Source organism: Vanessa tameamea, chromosome Z (assembly GCF_037043105.1).
Source record: "Vanessa tameamea isolate UH-Manoa-2023 chromosome Z, ilVanTame1 primary haplotype, whole genome shotgun sequence".
NCBI lineage: Eukaryota > Metazoa > Arthropoda > Insecta > Lepidoptera > Nymphalidae > Vanessa > Vanessa tameamea.
Window position 1 is genome coordinate 8974256 of NC_087341.1, and position 26475 is coordinate 9000730.

General features: G+C 29.9%; 1 protein-coding gene across 2 annotated transcripts in view; it reads left to right on the forward strand.

Moving 5' to 3' along the window:
- Positions 1-26475, forward strand: part of LOC113404038 (dipeptidase 1-like) — a 78380-nt gene that overhangs the window by 20894 nt on the left and 31011 nt on the right. The window contains exon 2 of one of the 2 annotated variants that reach the window (XM_026644777.2): positions 25605-25652. The exons of the other annotated variant lie outside the window; for it this stretch is intronic. Coding sequence (XP_026500562.2) covers positions 25605-25652 — 48 coding nt within the window. The remainder of the gene's footprint in view (positions 1-25604; positions 25653-26475) is intronic. 2 annotated transcript variants of the gene reach the window in all.

Genomic DNA, 26475 nt, shown 5'->3' on the forward strand with positions numbered 1-26475 from the left:
TAGTATCGTATATTTAATTTAGGATTCGTTCAAAAATCAAAAATAAAGCTGAATAAATATTATCGTTACTAAGCTAGTATAACGAAATTAATATCGTGACATTAAATTTATGATGTTGTTTTATTTTAAAAATAAACTAAAATTTTTAGCAATATCATATGGGCCGAAATTGAACACGACAGATAAATATCAAACTGTGACACACTTTTTTCTCAAAAGTAATGTTATTTGGAGTATGACATAGGTAAGTTCGAAAGCGTTGTTATTAATGTCAGAAGTAGGTAACATATATGCCCTGAAAATAAGTTGTCATATATAGTGTGTGTAAGTATATTTTTTCGTTCTTTTTCATTCGTTCGTTTCGTTTCGTTCGTCTATTGCTAATCAGTCTCAGCTATTCCCGCAAAATCGTTGTCATTGTCTTTAATTTTTATTCAGAATATCATCATCTTCGACCATCATTCCTTGAAGACTTCCGTGGTCCGGTAGTGTGTACACCGGGTTCGATTACCGGCCGAGTCGATGTAGAAAAAGTTTATTAGTTTTCTATGTTGTCTTGGGTTTGGGTGTTTTTGGTACCGTCGTTTCGTCTGATTTTCCATAACACATGTGCATTAGCTACTTACATTGGGATTAGAGTAATGTATGTGATGTTGTCTATTTTTTTTTTTTTTTTTTATTTCCGTTTTTCACTTTATAGCCATAATTTATACTTAACACTGTTATCTGATTTATCTCTTCGTAATATGTGTACACTTAATGTCGACAATGGAAAGTTTAAATGAGGAAATTTCAATTTAAATGATGTCAACTTGCACTGGATTTTTTATTTTATCTTGAATAAATACTTCACTTACTTCACATGATAGTGATCATTTTAAACATAACTCCATATTTCTACACTGTACATCGTCTGCTTCGAACTTTAAAGAAGTTCGTGGAGCAATTTATTTTACTAACTTAAGTGAATTGTTAAAATATTTAACAGAAACTATATAATGAAGATATTTAAAAAAAAAAGCGGTCGCTTTTATTAAAATGCTGTATAAAGTGCTAGCATTCGACAAAGACAAAAAACTAGGCTTACGTAAGACACAAAATTCAAATTCCTTTTTATTTAATAATTACTTTATTTTTTAAACACTCCTGAAATACGCAATGCATAATACATAGACCTATGACTATGAAATTACCTAACTCCTGAGCTTCTCATAAATTTTAAAAGGCGCTCGACCGATCGGTTCACAAGATTTAATACATGAGTCGATGATATTACCTTTTCAATTTATATTCTAATATTATATTATATTTAAATATTACTAAATAATATTATATTTAAATTATTGTTTGTTTTAGTCTTTGATAAACTATTGATTTGAAATTGCACTATTGTCCTTGGCAAACGTATTTCGAGATCGGACAAAAGCAAAGTGTTTAAAACTTTGACGAAAAAAATATGTTCAATGCCCAAAACTTTTTATATAGTATAATCATTACATAGTATAAAAAAGTCGCTTCCCGCTGTCTGTATATCCCTATGTATGCTTTGATCTTTAAAACTACCCAACGATTTGTATGCGGTTTTTTTTAATTGATAGAGTTATTCTAGAGAAATGTTTATAATATGTATAATACATGCATAATACAGTAGTTAAACATTGATAATTTTAGAGGTTTCTAATGTGATGTCGTAAATGAACACATTTTTTTTTACGTTTGCATTGCAAACGCTGGCTGAACTCTACGAGATAGATCAAATTAATGAACAACAGTATTGTACACCTTTAAAAGGTCTACAAAAAGTCTGCGATAGTAGGGATTAGATTAAGGATTAGGGATAGATAGCCCACAATAACAATTTTATATCCTTTACTTTTTACAAGAAATAATGACTTATTTACTAAGCAAGCATTTAAGCAATACATCATTAATCCTTATCCAATTAAGTACCTTAAGTACATTGTGCATATAATATAGATTAATATGGCTCTTTACAGAATATAATTTAAATGAATATTTTCGAAGATAGCGGTTTGTATTGTCTAATGACAAAAAAAGCTGTGACCCTTGTATATAAAGACATTCTGTAGTATATTTAGCGTCAGCATTGCATATAATATTCAACCAAATTAACAGCAAATCTTAGGAAGTACAGTTTCTGTACTGAAACACTTCAAAAGAAAAATAACATACAAATACACAAAGTATAAAATATATGATGTAGGAAATTGTGGCAGTAATTATTCATTATATTTTTTTTTTCACCGACAATTGAGTGTTTAAAGTAGTAGTTCTAGAAACTTCGTCATATACAGATATGACGAGGTTTCTAGAACATATAATTTTTCGTTTGTTCATCCAAACTGAGTTTGCTCGAGATAAAAGTATCTCCAATGTACAATGTTCATGTACAAAGTTTTTGCTTAATTTAACTTCAAAGGTTTTTATTCGATTTTAGTTATACTAAGGTAAAGCCTTACTTATCATATATATAAGTCATTTTAAAGATTGATGTAATTATATTCAAATGAGTGTGCTGTATAACAGACACTTCCAAATAGACATACTATTTTATCGTTCGTAAATTTCTCTTACGATAGTATGATTTTTTCCGTCTACACTCTGAAGACCCCAATTGACATGTTTTTTTTTTAAATAAAATTAAACTTTCCTTATTAATTTACGTTCTATACTCAATTTTAAATGTAGCATTTTATTTAATATTAAATAGTTTATAATTCTTTTTTTAAGTTATGTTGCTATTTACGAGGAAATATAAGGTTTTGAATTGTATTCATTGCAAACGAAATCTTGTGCTCATTATTCTATAACGCGTCGGATGAAATTAGTTTCGGATCGATATCGTATTTAATATTCGATATGCGAGGCAAAGTACATACTTTAAGATTATACGTATATAGGCACACTTACGTGGATATATACATAAGTATATACCGATAAGACGATATACGACGAGATGTAATCGGAAAATTCTTATAAGAGTAAATAAGCATTCCGTTTTAACAAAAGAGAGTTCTCGAGCATTAAAATGGAATGATTATTATTTTTTATTTTTAATTACTCTCGTTGTATGATTTAGTAATTAAAAAGATAAAATATCTAGAAATCTCTTAATATTTTGCTTGCTAGGTGATTGTTTTCGTAATATTTTTACGCTATTTTTCAAAACATTAAATCTACAAATTTTAAGCGTTAACTATATAAGTATTTTTGTAAATATTGTATTGTAAGATTTAAAGAAAACACTGCATTTCTTTCAATGAACTATAATCATAAATTGGGCACAGGAAAATTCAACGGTCTTTTTCTGGACTGCGACACGTAATCTTCGGTTAAAAATCACGAGGTTAAACCTTAATCGCAAATTGCAGGCACATATAACGTATTGTCAAACGGTATTGTTTGTCAATGTCACATTAAAAAAGCAGTGGTGCGATTAAAAAAAATAGGAATCGCACAGAAAGGATTCCGTACCATTATCTATAAAATCAAGTCTGTTGTATAAATGTTAGCATTTGTTGTTATAGTGGCAACAAAATTTAAAGTGTCTAACTATAAAGGTTCATGAGCTACAGTCTGCTGACAGACGGACAAACGGACGGACGAACATACAGCGGAATCTTAAAAATAGGGTTTACTCTTTGGGTACGGAACCCTAAAAATTAGCGAATAGTAGATGTATGAACGTGTAAGTAGATCGTAAAAATCTAAAAGAATTTTAAACATTGCCGGCACAAGTTTTAGGAACGTTGACATATTTTAATGAGAACAGGAATTTACACGTGCGAAATTCACAGCTGTGAATATGTGTTATATTTTTAATTACATTTCAAATACTCATATTTTATTTTAGTGTTTTACTAATGGGTACGATTATTAAGCATTAACATAGTCTATTCGTAATTCATCACTAAAATCCGGAGAGTTACATTTTGTTCGATGAACTTATTTAGAGTTTTTCTATAAAAATGACGATAGTATTTATAATTTGACATGATCTGAATCGCTGCAGCAATATATCTTTATTGTATCATCTAATCAAACTATTAACACATACATTGCTAGATCGCTGATAAAGAATAGTTTTCTCGCGACCGAAACTTCGTACGACCTTGATTTTTTATTGTACGCTTAAGCTTTTGGTGCAACATAACAATATGACTTATAGATTTGATAGATTTTCAATTGTTTTTTTTTCTAATGTGGTATTACGAGTTTATATAGATAAGTAATTTTACTTTCTATTTTATTTTATGACTATTGCATTGTTATATAAGTCCACGTTCATACTTTATACATTCGGAGTATCGAATTATAAATCACCGTTTCGTACGCGAGCGCACTTAATAAATGACTAAGACACACTAATGTCAGGTGAACAGTCTGCAGTTCAGTTCAGTCGAACAGAGTAAGTGAATTTGAAAGTGAATTTGAAGTGAAATATCTTGTGCTCACTACATAATATATATCGATGTTTAAATCAATAGGTTATGAATGTGAGAAGTGGAATATCGTGGCCTTGATAAATAATTTCATAAAGGTTAATATGCGATGGTAAACTTTTTTCTTTATAATTTAATAAAATATGATCATCGTACCGTTAAGGTTGTAATCGCCGATCATTAATACGTTTAAATCGAGTTATAATTAGCCGTAAACTACTAAAATAGGACAAATACTAAAGTAATAAAGATTCTTATGTAAGTTATTATTGACTACTAATGTGTATGTCCAAAAAAATCGATTGTATTATAGTTATTAATAAACATTTCTATATATATTTTTATTTATAAACCAATATTTTAAATTAGACGTTTTAATGATTTTTATTTAATCTTGATTTTATACTTACCTAGATAAGGTATACATATTGTTTATAATTAATTTATAGATATGATAAACATATATCACATTAAGATATATCCGAATGAAATAATCGTCATTATTGTTATATTAATAACATCTCAGTTATATTTATTATCATAAAAATTCAAAATAAATATTATTTATTCCGTATTAATGCTAACTTATGGATATAAACCAATGACTCCATGATATTAAAAAAAAAATGGACAAAACCACGTGTAAACGCTAGTATTTTAATAACCATACTCTTTCCAATTTAAACATTTATAAGAAATACATATGATAACGTTGACATGTAATTTAGATGCTTGGAGCCACTTTTATAATTCTGGTTGAGCAAAAGTATCAATAACGAACATTCGTTACGATAAATCGGCCTGTCAATGCAATACTTGCACCCATATTTCATGCTGAAAATCCTAACACTCGAGGCTATGTGAGCAGATTTACGCTTTTAGGGTTCCTTGATCAAATAACTTCTGATCTTATATTTTGTTACACTTTTGCTCCAGTCTGGCCCAATGCAGATAAGCTACTTGATGAAAGAGCTTTTTGCAAGCTCGTTCGGGTGGGTACCACCCACGCCATATATTCTACTGCCATTAGAATTGTTACGTTGCGGTTTGAAGGGCGTATTAACCAGTGAACTACAAGCGCAAGGCAGATAACATTTTACCTCCCAAGATAGGTGACGCATTGGTAATGTCAGGAATGGTACATATTTTAGCTATCCCGTGGCGCCCGCCGATGATACGGAGAGGGTACCGCTGGTTTTCTAGTGGATTTTCCTATGTATCGGGTAGCAAGCATCTTGGGCACCAGCGAGTTGAATATTCCTTTCAATTATCTAAATTGATATAATGTATAAAAATAACGAAAGTTTATGGGTTGTGGTGTTGACAAAATACCTGGTTAGCTGATACTGGTTGCTTGGGAGCGGATATTGATCTATTGTGGGATGCTATTGACGCCTTAGTCTCATCTAATAACAAAGAAACATTGTCAAAGACCGGAGACGCTGTGGAAAATTCTAAGACCATCAAACAAGGCAAATATTCATCGCAAATTAAATAACTGTGTAGGAGAAAAAGTGCAGAAAAAAACCTTAACTACACAACCATTTTACATTCACTGGTAACTAATTTTCTTATCATCATGTAACTAGTTATTTTTCCGAAAAGAGAATTCTCTGTTCGAAAATTAAGAAAAAATCTCGCGATAAAGATTCTATAATGAACTGCTGCTAACAATTTAGTCACTGTACTACGTTAGTAGTAACGATCTGTAGAGTAAGTGTACTTAATCTTAATGTAACAAAATATTGTTACGTTAATAAATGATTAATATGTAAAATACATTTTGTTTTATTTATTATAAACAGGAATTAAACGGATATATAAAACAACAATTGTGTTCACCTTTGCGTATCGCAATGTAAACTCAGCATCTATAAAAATTAAACAAAACAACCTCAAATTTCGGGTAAATAAAATATTCGATTAATGAAACTAACCAAAATAATTGATAAAATCTGTTAGTAAAATTTTATATGAATAATATCATCGGCCACGTTATTTATAATTACGTGTTAACAACGCGTTTTCAAATTGCCTTCTCTATTAGTATAGTGACTAATAGTAAAATAGAACTACCAAACATTTCAAACACCGATTTAATATCAAGCACTTAATTGATTAAGTTTAACGACCACTTTATACATCGTTCTATATCTATGTAATGAAATGTAAAAAATGTTTAGATCATTAAAATTATTTGTTTATTTTCAATCAAACAAAAACTAATATATATTTATTATATCAAACTTAGCAACGTAATTTTTTTTCGTTATATGTAGCCGGACATGCCACCTTAGGTTAAGCAGTCGCCATCGCCCGTAGCGTCAGCGTTGTCATAAATACGTAGCCACCAACTTAGAGAACTAAGATTTTACGTCTATTGTAAAGTTAACTAATAATTATTTAAAAATACTACAGGATATACTTACATCGTAGTGCCTATAGTTTATATGTAAATATTTTGTACAAAGTGGCCAGTTTATGACGTTGTTTTATCCAGAAAACTGTTTTTGTACACTGATATGACTAACGCTGTCTAAACCTTAGGACATACATCAAAACACTGTGTAGTTTTAGATCTTAAATAGGCCTAAATATATATTACAAAACTATGGGGTTTTGACGAAGCTATTTTCTCAAATTTGTTATGAATTCTTGTGCAAATAAATATATTAGTCAGTGGGTTTATAATATAGGTTAAATTTGTGTTTGACAATATATCATTTGAATGAATAATTTAGACTATATCACCGATTCAAAAAACGTGCACCAAAAAAAATCCGCTCGCTCCGGAACGGGCGGACGGAAACTGGTTGTAACGATAAAATTTTGACAGTTGAAATTACCAAAATTTAAATCTACAAACCGGGAACAAATTTTTATCCATATTTCAAAGTAAAATTATGACAGCAAATATATTTTTTTATTATTTATATTACTGATTTATGACATACTTGTAATGTAAACTATTAATAAGTAAACATTATAAAATAACAATATCGATCTATTAAAATCTCTAATAAATTAAATGGTATAATATCTTACCTAGAATTAATCTACCATGTGTTTACTGTTTATTTTTTAATAAGTAGGTAGACGGGGGTATTTGAGTGGTCACCATCACATATCGTATTGCTATTTGACTGTAGAATATGTGATGAGAGGATAGGGTGAACTCCAGGCGAAATCGAGTGATGATGATCCCCAATGTGCATTCCAGATTTGCACAAAGCCTACCACCAAACGACTGACTGAGAACACAAATAAGACGAGATCTTTGATCTGATGAAATGGAATTTCGCTTTATGACGTAAAGCGAAATTTCATTTATATGACATCCCTCAAAACATATAAACGCTAACCAGTCGACCAGTTCAAACTCGGTCGTAAAACAAGACAAATAAACACGGTTGTTGATATTAGATAAACATGTCGACCGAAAAACGTTTTAATCAATACTAATATTTAACGCTGAAACGTTTGTTTGTTTGCAAGGCGGCATAATAGACCAGATCAATAAAAATAAAAATCGGTAGGTGTCATTTTACACCCGGTTGAAACGAAGTTGCTTGTATTAAATAAATGACAACGATAAAATTATTATTAAAAATCCCATATGACTGAAAACAAAAAATAATTTTAAATCATATCATATAGAACCGTATAAGAAGAAAGGTCGCCTGGAGGCGGAACCACGTTTTCCGATTCGTGACGACGTCTACTGTAAGCTGCGTAAAAGAACTTCGTTACAAAAAATCGTCTTGCGATAAATGTCTTTTATTGAGTAAGGACACGGAACAGACAATTAGAATAGAATAGAAACGAATTTAAATCCTTTTAATTCTCGCATAAATTAAAGTTAAGTACGATTTACATTATAATTATAATATTAGATAATATAATAATATAAATACAATACGTTATATGTGCAGGGCATAAATCTAGTTAAGGGTATAATGCTAATTCGATTGATAAATTATATAATATAAGATTAAAAGGTTCCATTAATTTATCATGCAGGCACGCAAGAACCCCTCTTACGAGAGGGTGAAGCGAAGGAACAATTAATATTTTCATAATTAAAATTATGAATTTGCAATATAAATACAAATACTCCTATAAAACTACATTTTGTAAGTTCTGAAACAATTTATATACAAGTCAACATTGTAGTTTATTATGTACATACCTAATATCCGTGCAAAGTTGAGCAAAGTAGCAAATTATATCCATTATCCAAGCTTACATTGTACTAAGGCTCACATCTTACAAAAGAGAATCGATATTGATCATCCTTTCACTAAATATTCAAGTCAAGAAGAGATCATTTCATGTAGTACTCCAGTAAAATTAAAGCGAATATACGAGCAATAACTGCAGAAGATTAAAACAATAATACATTCGTTGAAACATAATAATTCTTGTGCCCTATATAAAAACTATCGACTTTACGAGTCACGGTTACGACACTGGAGTTTTATATTAGGATACTCTTTGATAATAATTCAAGTAAGGTTTAACGGCGGAAGTTTATTTGTTGTGAAAAATTATATATATATGTTTACAAAAGAAACAATGCAATTGATGAGTATATGTATCGAAATAAAACAGTTTGAAAATCAATGACTTTTCAAAAATATCTTTCCTAATGAATTAAATTTATACTTTTTCAAAAACTACTCCCATATAAATAAAAGTTTGATAGCGGGTGTAGGTTAGAGGTCAGAGGTTTACGGAGTTTTAGAATAATATAACAATAATATTTGTCTACTCATTGGCTTTAGATTTAGTGCGGATGCTGATACAATGACAAATCAAATATGTGAATAATAATAATATCTTAGAAACTTACGAGAAAGACGAAAACTGAGCCAAAGAGGGAGACACGTAGCGAACAGAACGCCGGGTTGCATTTATTATACCTTACATTTGACTAAAACATTCGCCATTGTAAGGGAAATTTTATTGTTTTGCGTTTAAATACCAGTATTAAAAGATAATTAAGGAAATATTTTTTACCATAACACCATTGTAATTGCTATAAGACGTGTTTATATTTTTTCTTTGTTTTTTCGTATTAAGTATTTTTTTATTTTTGTCTGTTTCTTTACTTTTTTTTTGTCTTACATGATGAGTTAGCCTGTAAGAGTACATGATAATATTTTTTAAGACTGGATGTATACGTAGAATTAGACACTTTGCATATCACGTTGGCTTCCCAAATAAATAAATAAATGATGCAAAGTTTAAAATGTATCTCGGAAACAATCTTGCAACCTATTTTAAATTTAGATTCATTATCACTGTCGAGTTTACTATTTAATTAATTAAATTGTAATTAATTTTCTTGTTGTTTTGTTAAGTGTAGGTTGCAATGCACGTTGATATATCGTTGAATAACTGAATTGACAATCATAATATACAATTCTAGTTTACGCATTTTTTGTATAAGTTTACAACTAAATAGTGTAAGTAATATTTTACATTCAATTTATTTATTTTAAGTTACTTAATTGGGACGACACGTTCTTTTAAAAAAATAAGAGTGAGTTCTTTATAATACTTCTGTAGTAAAACTTAATATAACAATAACGATTCTAGAAAAGCGTATCCAAAGAACTAATGGTCTTGTTATTCGAGGTTATAATAGCAATTGTACTATACGAAGAGCAAGGAAATCTAAAAGTAGAATATTCCAATGTCGCTCTACCAGAGGAAATTATCAAACCGGAATTTAGGGCGGCGCTACTGATTTGTATTATGTAACGGATATATTTAAAAATATTCGTGATCCGCTAATCTTATTAAATTTATAGATATTTAAAAAATACACATGTGGAACATGGTACACTTCACAGACTGACAGACAGCTTTTTTATCAGTATCATTATAAATAGCGTAACGTTGAACGCGTATTTGTGACTGAAATATTACCCTTATCTCGACTAAAGAAGTTTTACTTCCAAAAGAACAAATTCGAAAACATTCTAATTCAACACTCGTGGTGGATTAAACTCGGAATCCTTATAAGCTGCAATCACTCCAGGGGATATTTAAGCGTGCTACTTCCGTTCAAACTACACGACTTAGTACGAGATGAAATTCGATTCATAATTTTATATAAATTACATGCGTTCTGCAATAATCCTTAGTATTATTGCTTTATCGAATCAGAATGAATACATTTTAAAAACAAGCCATAAAGAATAAAAATATTTTTTGAAATTTTGATGGGATATATTAATATAATCAATTTCGACTTATCAAGCCAAGCGATCCTTCCGCCCGTACTTTGCTAATGTCTTGCGCTCGACTTAGGTTTTTGTTGCCAGTGTAAACAGTAATTATTATACACGAAACTCGTTTAAGCGAATTAGTTCATTTATTATGATGACGATTAATAATTTATGAGAATAACACTAAATTTACTTCATTAAAATAATTGTTTTATTTATCTATAAAAGAGAGCGTTCAATCGTTTAGCTGTAAACATTTCGAGTTATATATTATTTGATTCGTACAATTTTCTTATGTCATATTTACTATGTCTCTAAAATATGCAACAAATAAAAATACGACGGTATACGTACCGAAAGGAATAATAATAATAATAAAAAAACAATCATAAAACAAAAGTAGAAACAATCGGATTAGTAGATATTGCGTGAAACCAAATAAAAAAGGAAACAATACTTACCTCTTTTTAATATTAGAATGACCTCTTTTGTTACTTTGTTTAAAGGTTTAATATTTTTAATTTCTGCTATTAAACAGCCAGTGAGTTCTAGCTGTAGTAAAAAAAAAGTTATCTTATAAATTAAAAAAAAAATACTAAAATAGTGTAAAATAAAAGTTATGATTTAGTATTCCCGCTATTTATGTAACCGGAACGAAATAAAACAAACGATTCAACCGAAATGGAAACACATGCATAATATTATAATAACCAAAGAAAGTTTGTATTTGGATGATTTTTACCAAGTTACTAAACTATGTTGAAAGTTCAGTTAATATATTTAAAAAGAGAAATATAATTGCATCGTATGAATTAATATATCAATAATTTTACGCACACAGATACACAGATACACTCACGTACGTATCTTATATAAATATTACTTTTTACATTATTTTCCTCTGCTACAAAATTTTATGCATATTATTTTATCATTTTTACCTTTATAAAACACGGGAAGATCACACGTAAACCACAAGTATGTAACATAATTTGAAATTGAACATATCATATTTTGAATTCATTAAAAATATCATAAATACAATATTTAATTACGCTATCAATGATTTGATGTTATACAAATCAATGTACTTAGTATATTTGATTTTATTTAGAAAACTCTAAATCTTTATAGGAAATCTTTTTAGTTTGATTTGTTATATTAATATTCATAGTATAATGTTTTGGTCAACGTGAGGATTAAATATCAAAGGTCGTAAGTATTCTTGCGTGTCTTATTCCGAAACTAGACCATAACTCATTGGTAAAATATGAGATATCATAAACAATTGTATGTTCAAATGAATAAAATCCACAAAGACATGTCTGAATACATAGTTTTTCATTGTATTTACTATAGTTCTTCAAAAACATTTTATTAACTCGTTACAAATGAACGCTGGTTTCGTATTCATGGAAACATCGCTGAATGAATGCCATTGTTATGGTAACTGACAGAGATTTTTTCCGGCAATTTTTATTTATTTATTTTATATTATAAATATGTTTAATTTCATTGTATTATTAATAAGTGAATTAAATACCGTTACTTAAATTTATTGAAGTGCATTAATTTCTTCAGAGTGTATAGTAATTATTTATAAGATTTTATAAATGCGAAAGTAACTTTAACTGTTTGTTGCTCTTTCACGGCCAAACCACTGTACCGCAAGTATAAAATTTATTATGAAGCAAACTTGTACCCCAAGAAAGAACATAGATTTTTCATGCCCAAGACCAGGTAACAATGACTGAAGAGAGATCAGATGCGAGACTATGGGATTTGAATGCTTTTCGAGGCACGGATAATTCTTTGAACTGTTAAGTATTTATTAATTATTTGTTAAGTAAGTATTTATTATCTACCTACATAAGGTACTTAAAATTGAATCAGCATACCATTTCTGTCAATTAACATTAACTGAATTTTGGAACATATGGCTACTTATTGTCAATTCTCCTCAGTAAATCAAAATCAACATATTCTTTACTCAAGTAGGCTCATAAAATCACTTTTAAATGGTCATGTTACAGTGTTGAATTAGATGTAACGTTACGACCGGTTCGGAAAGTTTTTACCGAGAAGAACCGGCAAGAAACTCAGTAGTTACTTTTTTCCACCATATTAATTGCAGAATATGTCCGTAACGTACAATTATATTTTTATATATCCTGCCTAGAAATCAATAAATACTCAGTCCACGCTTTTTTATTTAACATAACTTGAATATAATCTAACTATGTATATTATAGCTTCCATAAGTTTTATAAATTGCTATAAAAATTTTATATCTAATTTTGACTTCGACTTTATTGCTTTTAATATACAATTTAGGATTAACTTTGTATTATTTTGTAGCTATACATTTTAAAGAAGCGCCTTTATCCATTTTTCTGCTGAACTCCGGAATGTATTCATAAAAGTTCACTAAAAACAATATATATAAAACCTTTGCTATAATTGTATCTCTTCTGAAAGAAGGTTACATTAAAAATATTAACGAAATGTAAATTGTTATCCCATTACAAAATAATACTTACACTAAGTAAACAATTTATGCTGTACAAAAAAATAATCCTTTACGTTTTGTCCGCAAATTGTTAAACGAATCGCCAAATGGTTCGGATGTTTTGTTTCCATTTTGAAAATAAACTCATTTCATATGCCAAATATAAATCCTCTGTAATTGATTACGCTATTAGTAATTTATTATCTGAAACCGACATTTTGTGGTATTACTTAATGAGTACACTGCTTAGGAGATTAAGCGTGCATACATAACAGCTACATACTTTCATCATTAATTTCACCCTCTTGCGTGATGAACTTTCATGCTTTTGTGGCTATATCTTCCTTATAAACAGAAGATAATAATAATAAACTCATCCTACGTTTATAAGTGATACATTTTCAAAAATCCCCCATACCACGTTTAACACATTTTGGCGCAAAATTATCTCTTAGTGCTAACCTACATTCCACAAAAATTTCCAAATCATAATTTTCCGGGAGGAAGATAATTAATTAATTATATATTAAAAAAATATTTATATATAATCATAGTGTTTTTATATTGCATTATTACCAAATAACATCCTTCCTTATGTACTGTATAATTTAGTACAGTTTTAGCTTAGTTTCGAACATATTCCTCAACGCCTATGTTTCGTAGGGACACCTCCAACAACGTAAAACTTGATACCGGATCGTATCAGAATTTATAAGATTCTGAGTACAACTTGAAGTTAATTATAAAAAAGAATATTTTTTATTATATTAAACAGTTTAATTATAAATCTTCTGCACTATAACCGATCCATTATTTAGTTTTTCTGAGCATTATTCGAACTTAAAACCTTAAACGGTAAAAATTAAAGTAGCATTACGTATCGGTAGGATAGTGTAAGTTAGTTATTTATTCTTAAACTGCACGTTAAATATTAATTAAACGTTACGGGTTTGATATTCAGGTAAGTAGTTTCGAAAGGAAAGGTAAGTAATACATACACATATTACTTGCTGGAAACCTTAAAATAATGGGCAGTAGATTTTTTATGTTTTCTAATCAAGCCGAAGGTGCTTTTAAATTACGTTGCTTACGCTGATTAAATCATAAAAATACATCAAATTAATTTGCACTTATATCGCATTTTTATAAAAAACCTACAAAATAGTCAACGACATAATTAATATGTACAATATTTTAAAGCCAACTCATAGGAGGCATTACATTCATCACTATAAGATTTTTGTTTTTTTTTTTTTCGTTTTCTCTTAAGAAAAGATGTTGCTTTCACTTGGCTAGAATTTTTATAGATATTTGAAGTTCATTAAAGAAAAACATTTAAAAAAAGCAAGGACTAGTGATAAGAAGGAATCGACGAAGGCATGTACACTATTGTAAGACACTTCCTCCATAAATATTGAATGATATCAAATATGGCGACATAAAACCTTAATTATAAGTTTTAACCAGAATCGATTGCTTCGAAATATTTGAAATGATGAAAAATTCTTTGTTTCTTTTGTATAAACACAATGATTAACCAACTTTCTAAGACACCTGGAATTGAGTTATGTTTTCAATGTATACGTCAGCAATTAAGTAATAAAAATTTATCCTTAGTCTTTAATATTATTGCGCTCTATTTATAACGTACCATTTTGTTCAAAGAGTTTTAGTAAATAAATCGATTTTCGCGTGTTTCTATTTAAAAGATTTAAGTTATTAGTATCGAAATTGGTTCAAATGGTTAATGCATATAGAATGCGCCATCGATCTTGGGAACTAATATGTTTATCCCTTGTATGTATTTGTCTTAGTCACTCTTCAAACTGGAACATAGATATTCTAAGTATTGCTCATGAGCCGGTGGTATCTACATAGACGAGCTTGCACAAAGCTTTTAAGTAAAGTACTAAGTGTACTGCTAATATAAAAAAATACGTTTCGTATATTTTCTATTTCGCATTACTATTTACCATACGTTTATTGTTCTTGTTTATTAATAAATAAAAATAAATTAAGCCAGTTATCGCTATTTTTCTCAATCTAACCACTTGGTGGTAGGGCTTTGTGCAAGCTCGTCTGGGTAGACCACCGACTCATTTGATATTCTACCGCCAAACGGCAGTACTCAATATTGTTGTGTTCCGTTTTGAATGGTTAGTGAGCCAGTGTAACGTTATGTGCCTGTAGCACAAGGGACATAACGCCTTAGTTCTCAAGGTTGGTGGCGGTTGGTGTAAGGAATGGTTAATATTTCTTACGGCGTACCATCAGGTGGCCCATTTACTCGTCCAACGTAAATCATAAAAAAAATCTAACCATAAAAGTAGAAAAACTAAATTTTCTAAGGATATGATATAGTGAAGTAATAAAAATGACATATCTATTTTATTATATGATTTGTATTACATACATAAAATAAATTATACAGTTATAGTACCAGTGAATACTTGGAACTTTGTCCTATTTATTTTTGGCGGACAACGTAGAAGTAATTTCTCCAAATAGAGTTACTATTTGGAGAACAATTATGGTAAATTCGAACGGTATAGTAAACCCATATTTAAACTTACTTAAACGTAACTTTACATTTGAACCGAATTTGCCCAGTGTCTAGAACACAAATACTAATCTAACTCAGGAGCGGAACACAGCACGGGATCCCTCCCGCGGATGCGTTATACGATTATATCAACATGCTCCGTGCTGTATACGACCATCGCAATGGTTTTAGGAGGTAGGAATCCCATATAATCCGGTTCTGATGTCTACTAAGCGGCATTGGAGCAGCGTGGAGCTCCTCAAGGGGAAATGTCGTTTTTATTCAACAGTGGAAAATTTACAACCTATAACCATAAATTTTGAGATTAAACTAACCTATTATTAAAAACAAACTTTAACTACAAATAAAATGAACATGCCTTCATACAACTCTCTCAACTGACAGCTTCCTGCTATCGATATCGAGTTGTATGACATATTTAATTAAATTTGTTATAAAAATATTTATAGAATACTATTTGTCACCTGCAGTTTCGCTTTCGTTTTAGAGGTTATCAGGTATCAGGCATAAAAAAGACCATTAAAAAAGTCCTTCCTTAGAGGTCGAACTTGCTTCATACCAAATTGCGTTAAATTATATTCGGTGGTTTCACATTTATAATATTAGTATATATAATACGGTTTACGCGCAAAAATTTAATCTAAATATTTTCCTATATGTTCCTTATTTACGCTTGGAGAATTACACGCGATTAATGCTTACCCGCAATACTATTTCGCCTGTTATTAATGTAGCATTCTACATGTGCACTGAGACACGTTATGCCTAACTCGTTACCCGCCTGAGGGTTACAATCACAATAATATTATGATTAACTACGTGATTATGCGGATTTAGCCGAGCGAATTTTAAAAAGAAAACTTTACGTATAGCGCATTTACCGTCATCCCAATTTTACTCCCTTAAGGGCCGACTTAAAAAAGTAGCCCATGTCCCGATGACTCAAACTATGACCATAACAAATTTCATCTAAGTCGTTTCAGCGGTTTAAGCGTGTAGAGGTAAGCAAGAGTTACTTTTGCCTTTTATAGTATTAGCTTTTATAGTAGTGAAAGTTCTTATATCTCCCTCTATCTCTATATCTTATGTACCGAACTGCAATACTTTGTACAGCTGAGTTCTAATTTAAGTGGCTAATCTTATTAGAGATTACGTAATATATTCAAACCTTTCTAAGAAGTATTTAGTATTGGTAACCCATTTGCTTATTTGCTTTCATCCCACGTCTATAGACAGACATGCATATGTATATTCAGTCTTGATACGTAAACCGATATCGATAGCATTCAGCAATATAAATAATATACGCATTAAAAAAAAAGCAGTACTCGTAATCTCACATTGTCATTCGATCCTGACTGAGCTGTATTCAATTATAATAACAATAGTAATGTTATTTTTCTTTCGTCGAAAAGAACAATTTTAAACCAATTCTTTTATACTTTATGCTCAAATGCGGTTGGTAGATTTATACAGGGCTGAACCTTTTCTCAACACTGCATGTTTTCCTTAGACTATTTTCATTTTCCACAGAACATGAGATGAATTATAACCAGAAATTAAGCGCATGGATAAATCAGGGGTTTTTTCCCGAGTTCTAATAATACACGGTTAAACCCACGTTTTTCATCTAATATACGGTTCATTAAACAACATTACATAACCACTGCTGTTTCCCACTGCTGGGCTAAGGCCTCTCTCTTCTCTCTTTGAGGAGAAGGTTTGGAGCATATTCCATCGCGCGGCTCCAGTGCGGGTTGGTGGATACACATGTAGCAGAATTTCATTGAAATTAGACATATGCAAGTTTCCTCAGGATGTAGTGAAGCACGTGCCACACCTTGGTTTACTGTAATTTATAATTATATCATAATCTTTTATAAATCAAAATTAAAATATACTTTATTCAAGCAGACTTTTTCAAGCACTATTGAATTGTCATTTAACAAACTATGTTAAGCGAAACTATCACCGGTTCGGAATGCAGATTCAAGCGAGAAGAACCGGCAAGAAACTCAGTAGTTACTCTTTTTCAACATTTAAAAATACAAATTAATGTTAGTTAAATACAATTATACCTATATGTATATAATACATCATGGCTGGAAGTCAACAAGCATTATAATATATTAATAAAATTATAAAATAATAGATAATATAATTAACCAAAGTAACACAAACTATAAAATTATATTTATATGTAATAATAATTTTATTTAAAAGTAAAAAGTAAAAACATAATTTAATTTCTTTAACAAAAATTATTTTAATTCTAAATATTATATGTAACACGTCTATCTTCCAAGACAGTGTGTATAAATCGTAACAAAAAACCACCGAGTCATTTAAGTATTAACAATTACTCATCCCGCTTCGTCTGTGAGGGAAAAAAATGTTGGGACACAATATTCTTCATCTTGATCGGGGATTGAAAGACATAAAATGTAATGAATACACATAATATATCTATGTAAACCGCAGTAGAACAAGGTGACGAATAAAGCTCTATCTAATTCCTTCTCTAAAAGAAAATCCGAACTTGTCTCATATAGAAACAAGGTTCAATTTAACTTAACCAAAATTTATATTACGGACTTTTGTAAAAAAAATTATTAAAAAGTATTTGGAATTGAACCGTGAATGAAAATATGATAGGTTTTGAATCAATTTTCGGACGGATCATTGCTTTCGATTTAGCATTCATTCGAACAACTTTAAAATCATGTGAATTAACGCTTTGGATTATGTGTTATTTAAAGTATGTGCAACAACGTGGCTTTATGCATCTGTCTCTATCTTCGCTTTCTTGCTCTAATTCACTCAACGGTTATTGATAATTTGAATTTTCACTAATTAAAAGAGCAATGGATGAGGAAGATCGGTATATAATATGTATATATATATTTTAAGAAAATTATCAGTTTTTTTTTATTATTATTAGTTTTTTATCCAAAAAACTGTTTTCGTACCCTTATAACTTCCGCTGGCTAAATATTAGGAGAGACTTTAAAATAATGTACTAAAACATTATAAGTTTTAAAAAGGTTTTAAATTTTTTTTTTTTTCAATTTATTATTAATCCTTATTCAGATAATTATGGACACTTAAATATCGATTAAAATCGATTTTTACGGTGTATCATTCGAGCAGATTTAATAATAACTTTAGAACATAATATCACCAATTACAAATTACGTTCATTCAAAAAAATCATTTCATGCGAGACTGATGGTCGCATAACTATAACAATATTTTGCCCTTGGCAGTTAAAACGACCCAAATTTGAATCTATAAACCGTAATAAATTATTTCTATCTTTCACAAAAAAGAAATGCCTTAGACCAATTTTATACTATTCATATTCCTCATCACATATGCTACAAAATAAAATAATATGCCTACTTAACATTTTCTATAGGACTACTATAGGACTACTTTGCATGTTCTTTATTGATAAATTGCAGTCGTGCGAAGCCGGGGCGAGATATAGAACCCTAGTTATAGATATACGAAATTGTTACTTGAAGAGAAACAGAACTTTAATATAGAATTCCGATATCAAATATTAACTAATAGGATTCAAAGGATGTTTCAGAGATATTTCAGGAACTATGTACGATCGTTATTCCATAGGTATTTGTAGTGACAAACATTGAACTGAAAAAAAAAACTGGGACACTATATTCTTCATCTTGATCGGGGATTGAAAGACATAAAATGTAATTAATACACATAATATATGTATGTAAACCGCAGTAGAAAAAGGTGACGAATTAAGCTCCATCTAATTCCTTCTCTAAAAGAAAATCCGAACTTGTCTCACATAGAAACATAATTTTATGAAACATATTTTTTTAAACATATTATTATATTTAATATCAAAAACCTGATACTCTTCATTATCGGATTGATTTCAATTTGAACATTATTATTATAACATTTGTATTTGATGATAAACACTCGCATGCTGAAAAGTTTTATTTGAAATCATTTTTCAGAGAAATGTAAAACTAATAAATAAAAATATAATAGCAACATATTTTTTATGATAACCGTAGTAAGGTCAACACAAACATGAACGAAATTGATCGCAGAGGATAAAAGTATATGTCTTGCCCTGAAGCACAAAGAAAATAAAGAAAACTGTTCTTCGATAATCAAAAATATTTAAGCCCAAACTTTGAGATTATAAAAACAACGAACACCTAACAAAGTTATATTTTCGTATAATGAAAGGCCCTGGCACCACTTTACCTAAATACAAGAACTCCGTCGAAGCGCGCTCTCCCTATTGTAGGGGGAGATTAAATTTTAAACATTAATCATAACTTGACACTGTTTATGCTACAATTCGTGTAGACAAATATTTTTCCAACCATTACCATGATGCATTTCTCGTATTACTATTTAAATTATATGAATGTATATTACTACAGTTGTAAGTAGTTAGTTAATTACAAGGTACCGACACCCTGCGGCTTGATGATTTGTTAAGGATAAAAAATTGTTATTTTATATACGTAGCTGTTGAAATAAAATATATTGAAATATTATGTGACCTCGTTCACACGAACTTCCATTTTTTTCTGGGATAAAAGTATCAACTACCACGCGAAGTTTATTAAAATCCAGCCAGTATTTTTACTCTGCTTCATGCGCCGACTGATAGAACAATAGCGAACATTTTTGAACAACTCAATTTATTTTTATCACATATTTTAGATAATTACGAAAAAATTTAACTCATAAATTATGTTTATATATCGAAACCAGTGCTAATAATATATCCCTTTTGAAATATAATTTTATTTTTCTCGTAATATTTTGTGAGTGTTTCGCTAACACGATTCGGTTTAAAGTCGAACTTGTACTGGCCTAAGAGCCATTGAAATTCCTCGACCGGCAAACGGTACGGAAGTTATATAAGACCAAGTGGTGTTTCACGCGACCGATTGTAGAAGCGAAATGCACTCGACATTTGCGGCTAGAAAACTAACATTTTTTTTTTTTTTCATTCGTATATTGATATTGTTCGGTGGTTTTAAAACAACATCTATAATGTTTTTTATAAAAATGTATGTATCTGACATATAAGGTAAATATGAATGGAAGAGAAACAGCAAACGATCAATAATGGTTCTATAATTATTCATAAATATTCGAAATAATATATTACTGAATCATGTAGACGATGAAAAAGCGTTTTCGTATTTCTTGAATTTCGTTTTATATAAAACATGAATTAATTTTAGTTAATATCTATACATTTTGGCTGAGTTTCTTGCCGGTTCTTTTCGATATAATCTACATTCGGAACCGTACATGTAAAATTAATATTAGAAAGTATATTTTGTAAAATCCTAGTTGAAAAAGTATCTTTATATTTTGATATGCTATATAATAAAATTTAAATGAACTACAATCACAGTTTGTCGGATAGAGGAATATTGAAACTGTGACTTTACAACTGAAGTATAAATGTATTCAGCCAGCGCAGACACCTAAATACCAGAATTAGTATGGTAATTCGAAAGTACCATTAACGAGCTATTCTTTCTCTAACAATAGCGTCATAAATTGTGCCACCGATTAACCTGTGACCTGTATTGTGGTTAATAGAAAACTCTTAATCCGTCCCCTGGCTGTAACTCGCTAGGTTCTACTTTTATTTGCTTTATTGGACTTGCTGATTTTTTTTACTCTGTTTGATTTTCTTGTATAATGCATTAAATATAATATAGTAATAAAACGTTTTACAATTTTAATGCAATAAAAAAATATATAAATTTAATTTGAAAAGGTAATCGAGAAATTTTTTGCCACTAAAATGAAACTTATTGTTGACGCCAGAAAGAATTCGAGCATGAAATATATGTCCATACATTTCCTGACTCTTACACTATTTACCCTGATTCACTCAACCTTCAAGTCGAAATACGTAATATGTTTCTGTGTTCCGAATGTATCGTGCTAAAATATTTAAGAATTGCGTTTGATATATAGCCAGAAAGCTACGCACAATTGTATAACAGTTTTTATTAAAACATAAATTAAAATAAAAAAACAGAAAAATGCTTTAATTTAACATTCGCTTTATGGAAAACGGCGAGGAAAGAATCTAAGAAACTCAATTCGCGAAGAATGCGATGAATTTATGTCTTTATTACGTGGATAATAGTCTTCATAAAATAATAAAAGATAGAATCGATAGAAGGTTTAAGTAACACAAATGATTATCTTTTCTTAATTTAGAGTAACCTTTTTTAATTAGAAAAGCATTTTCTATATAATTATATACTAAGTACATATACATTAAATCTGAATATAGTTTTGTTTTATATATTCGCTCGGGCGTAAGAGGAGCACAGGTTATTGCCCTTTCTGTACTCGCTGACATTGAGTATATAAAATGATTATCGGTTGAGTAATTAAATCTCGAAATTGTAACAAACAAACACATAAACACACACACTTTCACATTTATAATATTACTAATGATTTCTTTATTTGTGTGGTAGGACATTGAGCAAGTCTGTCTGGGTAGGTACCATCCACTCGTCATACTTTCTACCGCCAAGCAGTAACACTTCGTATTATTTTGTTGTGTTCCTGTGTAAAGGGTGAGTGACCCAGTGTAAATACAGGCATATGGAATATAACAATTTCCCAAGGTTGGTGGAATATTGTAGATGTATTTAATAATTTTCTTATTGTAGATGTATTTGAAATTTTCTACGGCGCCAATGTCTATGATCGGTGACCACTTACCATCAGGTGGACAATTTCTCAGTCCGCTTAACCATATCATAAAAAAAAATTAAATAGAATTTATAATCCTCAAGAGACTCGATTCTGTTCAAATCTTTTGCAATCTTTATACAAAAAAAGAATAATTAGTATTTTAAATTGACTGCAACGTCAAAAGGCTTTAATTTGTAACGGCACTTAACATATTTTTTCTTCACTTTTGCGCGACCTCGATCTCTGTCCTCCAGTATTTAAACTGCTGCTTTTCATTCAAACTTTTATTCCTTTAAGTCTAAATTACACCAGTTATGTTCGAAGTGAAATTTACACGTTCAATTGTAAGAGTTAAACTTTGGGTGAGCTCTGAGTTGTTGAGTATTTTGATAAAAGTAAAATAACAGTGTATGTTATTTTATTTTAATTAAGTTAAACAATAAAAATATCGTACAACTAACATATTTAACTATAATATTAATTAAACAAACTATTACATTTCATATGATAATTATAACTAAATAGGAAAATTTAATAGTAATTTTATCAACGTTCGCCATGAAAGCCAATACGCTTAGGTTTTAGTCATAATGTACATATATTAAAAAGTATTTGTTGCTAGCAATATACGCAGATGTTTAAAGCACATACTCGTTAACCAAAGATTTCGCATTGAAACTTATACAAGCATCAGTGAAATATTAATTACTAAATTTGTGTTTATAATTCATCTCACGTCATACCGACACCGACACGGGTATGTGATGAAAATTTGCCTCACGTCAAACCGCCAAATAGCATGATAGAAGTGTGGTAGCCTTCCCCTTAAAAGAGAAGTAGATCTCAGGTCAGAATAATAGATACAAAAAGTAGCACATTGTAAATATAGAACGCTTTTCGCTAAGACTTACGTTAAGGTTTACTAAAAAGTGACTTTCTAATAAATTAATGGAGCAGCTTGATGGAATAAGCTACGATCTCTCAACCAAACAAAAGAGTACCCTGTTATCCCATTTCACTTTAAATTTATTTGTATTGTAATATTTATTAAAAGAAAAAATCAAATTAAAACTTTATCATCCAACTCTTACTCTAAACGAGCATTCTCATATTTCAATAGAACTTCGCAGGTAGTGAAACCGTTCAAAAACTTTAACCTCAACAATATTAAAGCTGCAGTAATGCTCATACATAATTCCCATTTCATAACAGAATAAATGTTACGCATAAAATAAAATTCGCATAATAAAAGAGATCGTGGTTTATATTGATTAAAAAGTTCAAAATAAACATATAGATTATCATTGTTTAAAAAAAGAGTAAGTAAGTACTTGAAGTAGTTAGGATGTCAAGATAAGTTAGCGATATGAAAACCACGTACTTAACAGCACCAGCCCGTATCCACTGTGCATTGTGGAGAAACACTTTATTGTAGACCTTTTTAAGGTTAACAATACATACATACGTACATACATACATTAGCATCCTGTAAAATTCCCACTGCTGGGCTAAGGCCTCCTCTCTCTTTGAGGAGAAGGTTTGGAGCGTATTACACCACGCTGCTCCAATGCGGGTTGGTGGAACACACATGTGGCAGAATATCGTTGAAATTAGACACATGCAGGTTTCCTCACGATGTTTTCCTTCACCGCCGAGCACGAGATGAATTATAAACAAAAATTAAGCATATGAAAATTCAGTGGTGCCTGCCTGGGTTTGAACCCGAAATCATCGGTTAAGATGCACGCGTTCTAACCACTGGGCCATCTCGGCTCAATACTGTAGTACATTTTTTTTATCTATCTTGTAGGTTTCAGCCAGCGTTTGCAATGTAAGCGCAAAGAAAAGTGTTTATTTACGCCATCACATTAGAAACGTCTAAAATTATCGGTGTTTCTCTACTATATTGTGCATGTATCGTCCTCTTGAATCACTCTATCTATTCAAAAAAACCGCATCAAAATCCGTTGTGTAATTTTAAAGATCTAAGCTTATCCATGGACAAACAGACAGCAGTAAGCGACTTTGTTTTATACTATGTAATGATTATATTATTTACTTGTATATAAGTAAACTTCCCGTCAGTTTCATTCGACTTTAATTTTGTTTCCAAAAGTCTATCTATAGTTTGCGTAATTGAATAAGAATAAATGTATAAATAAATGAATGTATGAATAAATGTATGAATAAATGTTTGTAATTACGTTATCTAGCTTTATAAATACAAATGGAACGAATACTTAGCTTCAGAACCGTATTAGAACTGAACCTAAAATCCTTTGCTTATTCCGAATCCCGTACTAACGAAATCTTCATAAAAACATTGCCCAGCCTCTATCCCCAAAACTTCTGTAATCAATAAAAACAGAAAAGGAGATAAAAACTCCCTCTTCCAAATTTTAAAGGGGTTTTTAAATTTACTAAGTAACATTGTACTTCAGTAGATAAATTGTTTATATAATTATTGAATTCGTTACAATGTAAATAATACCAAAATGGTTACGTGTTCTTAGTATTTCTCTCCTCCGATAAAAACATTTCACCGTACAAGAGAGCGAGAAATTGTAGCCCTACGGCACTTAGGAAATAGGGTTCGCCAGTAGATTTACTTTTGTAGCTTAGATATATCGAATGTGGAGTGTTTGCGTAAATACGTCGTGAATTTTTATTCAATAACCAGTGTTGACCTTTGTCCAGATTGTCTTAAATAATATCGCTACTCTTATGAAAATATATGAAATTTATTTAATATTACTATTAATAACATTTAACAAGTAATTATCATTTTTGGTAATTGATCGGTGTTATTTTATGAATTTGTATTTTACTTATTAACAGATACCCTTCGGTGATGAATTTTCAAACCTACTAGTACACGTAGATATCAAATAAAAAAAAACAATAAGAATTAATAGTAATATTATACTAATAAATAATAATAAAAAATAATTCTTGGAATATATTTGCTATTATATTACGGATTGTTCTAACCGTAGTAGAATATTATAAGAATGGCTTTAATCAGAGTCAACTTTCTGACGTAAAATATTGTCTTAAAGTGGAAAAACAAGTAAAAGTATTCTTCTTTTCAGGTCAACCACCGAGGAGGATGATTAAGTTACCCAACTTTTTAGTTGGAGGTGAGTTGAAAATCATTTTTTACATTTCCTATATTTAAATTACATTTTCATTGTTAAATATTTTTTTAATATAAATTCCTTTCCAACAAAATTATTATATGGACTTTTAATATATTAGAAAAAATAAAAACCTATATGAAAACATGATCACATTATCACAAACATGTACTTACGAAAGACTTTACTAGCTGGTGGTGGTTTCACTTTGTGGTTGGTCTTTGCGCAAGTCCGTCTGGGTAGGTTATCAACCCATCATCATATTATATACTACTGCCAAGCCGCAATGCTTAGTATTGATGTGTACCGGTTTGAAATTCGAGTGAGCCAGTATAACAAAAAATACAAGGAATATAACATCTTAATTCCAAAGGTTGGTGGTGCATTGCCGATAAAGGAATGGTTAAAATTTTTTATGATGCCAATATTTATAGGCAGTGGCACTGGCTTACAGTTAGTTGGCATATTTAAAAAGGTTAAATTAATATATTTTAGAATATGTATTGTATTAGCGCGTTTTCAAAATAATTAATTTGACGTGTTCTAAAAACTGTTGTAACTGTTACTTTAAACATTAAAATTTCAAGATTTTGAATAAAGAATCTTAAAAAAAAATTAGATAGACTCTAGATTACAAATCGACAACTCCAGTCAATCCAGTTTATATGGTTTAAATACATCAATAATTATAATAACTAAAAGTAATTGTTCCTATAACGTTTTAAACTATTTTATATAATTGTATAAAACCAGTAAGTGACATCATATACAATGAAAATGTATATTTTACATATTATACGATTTATTTTACGATAATATTAATTTG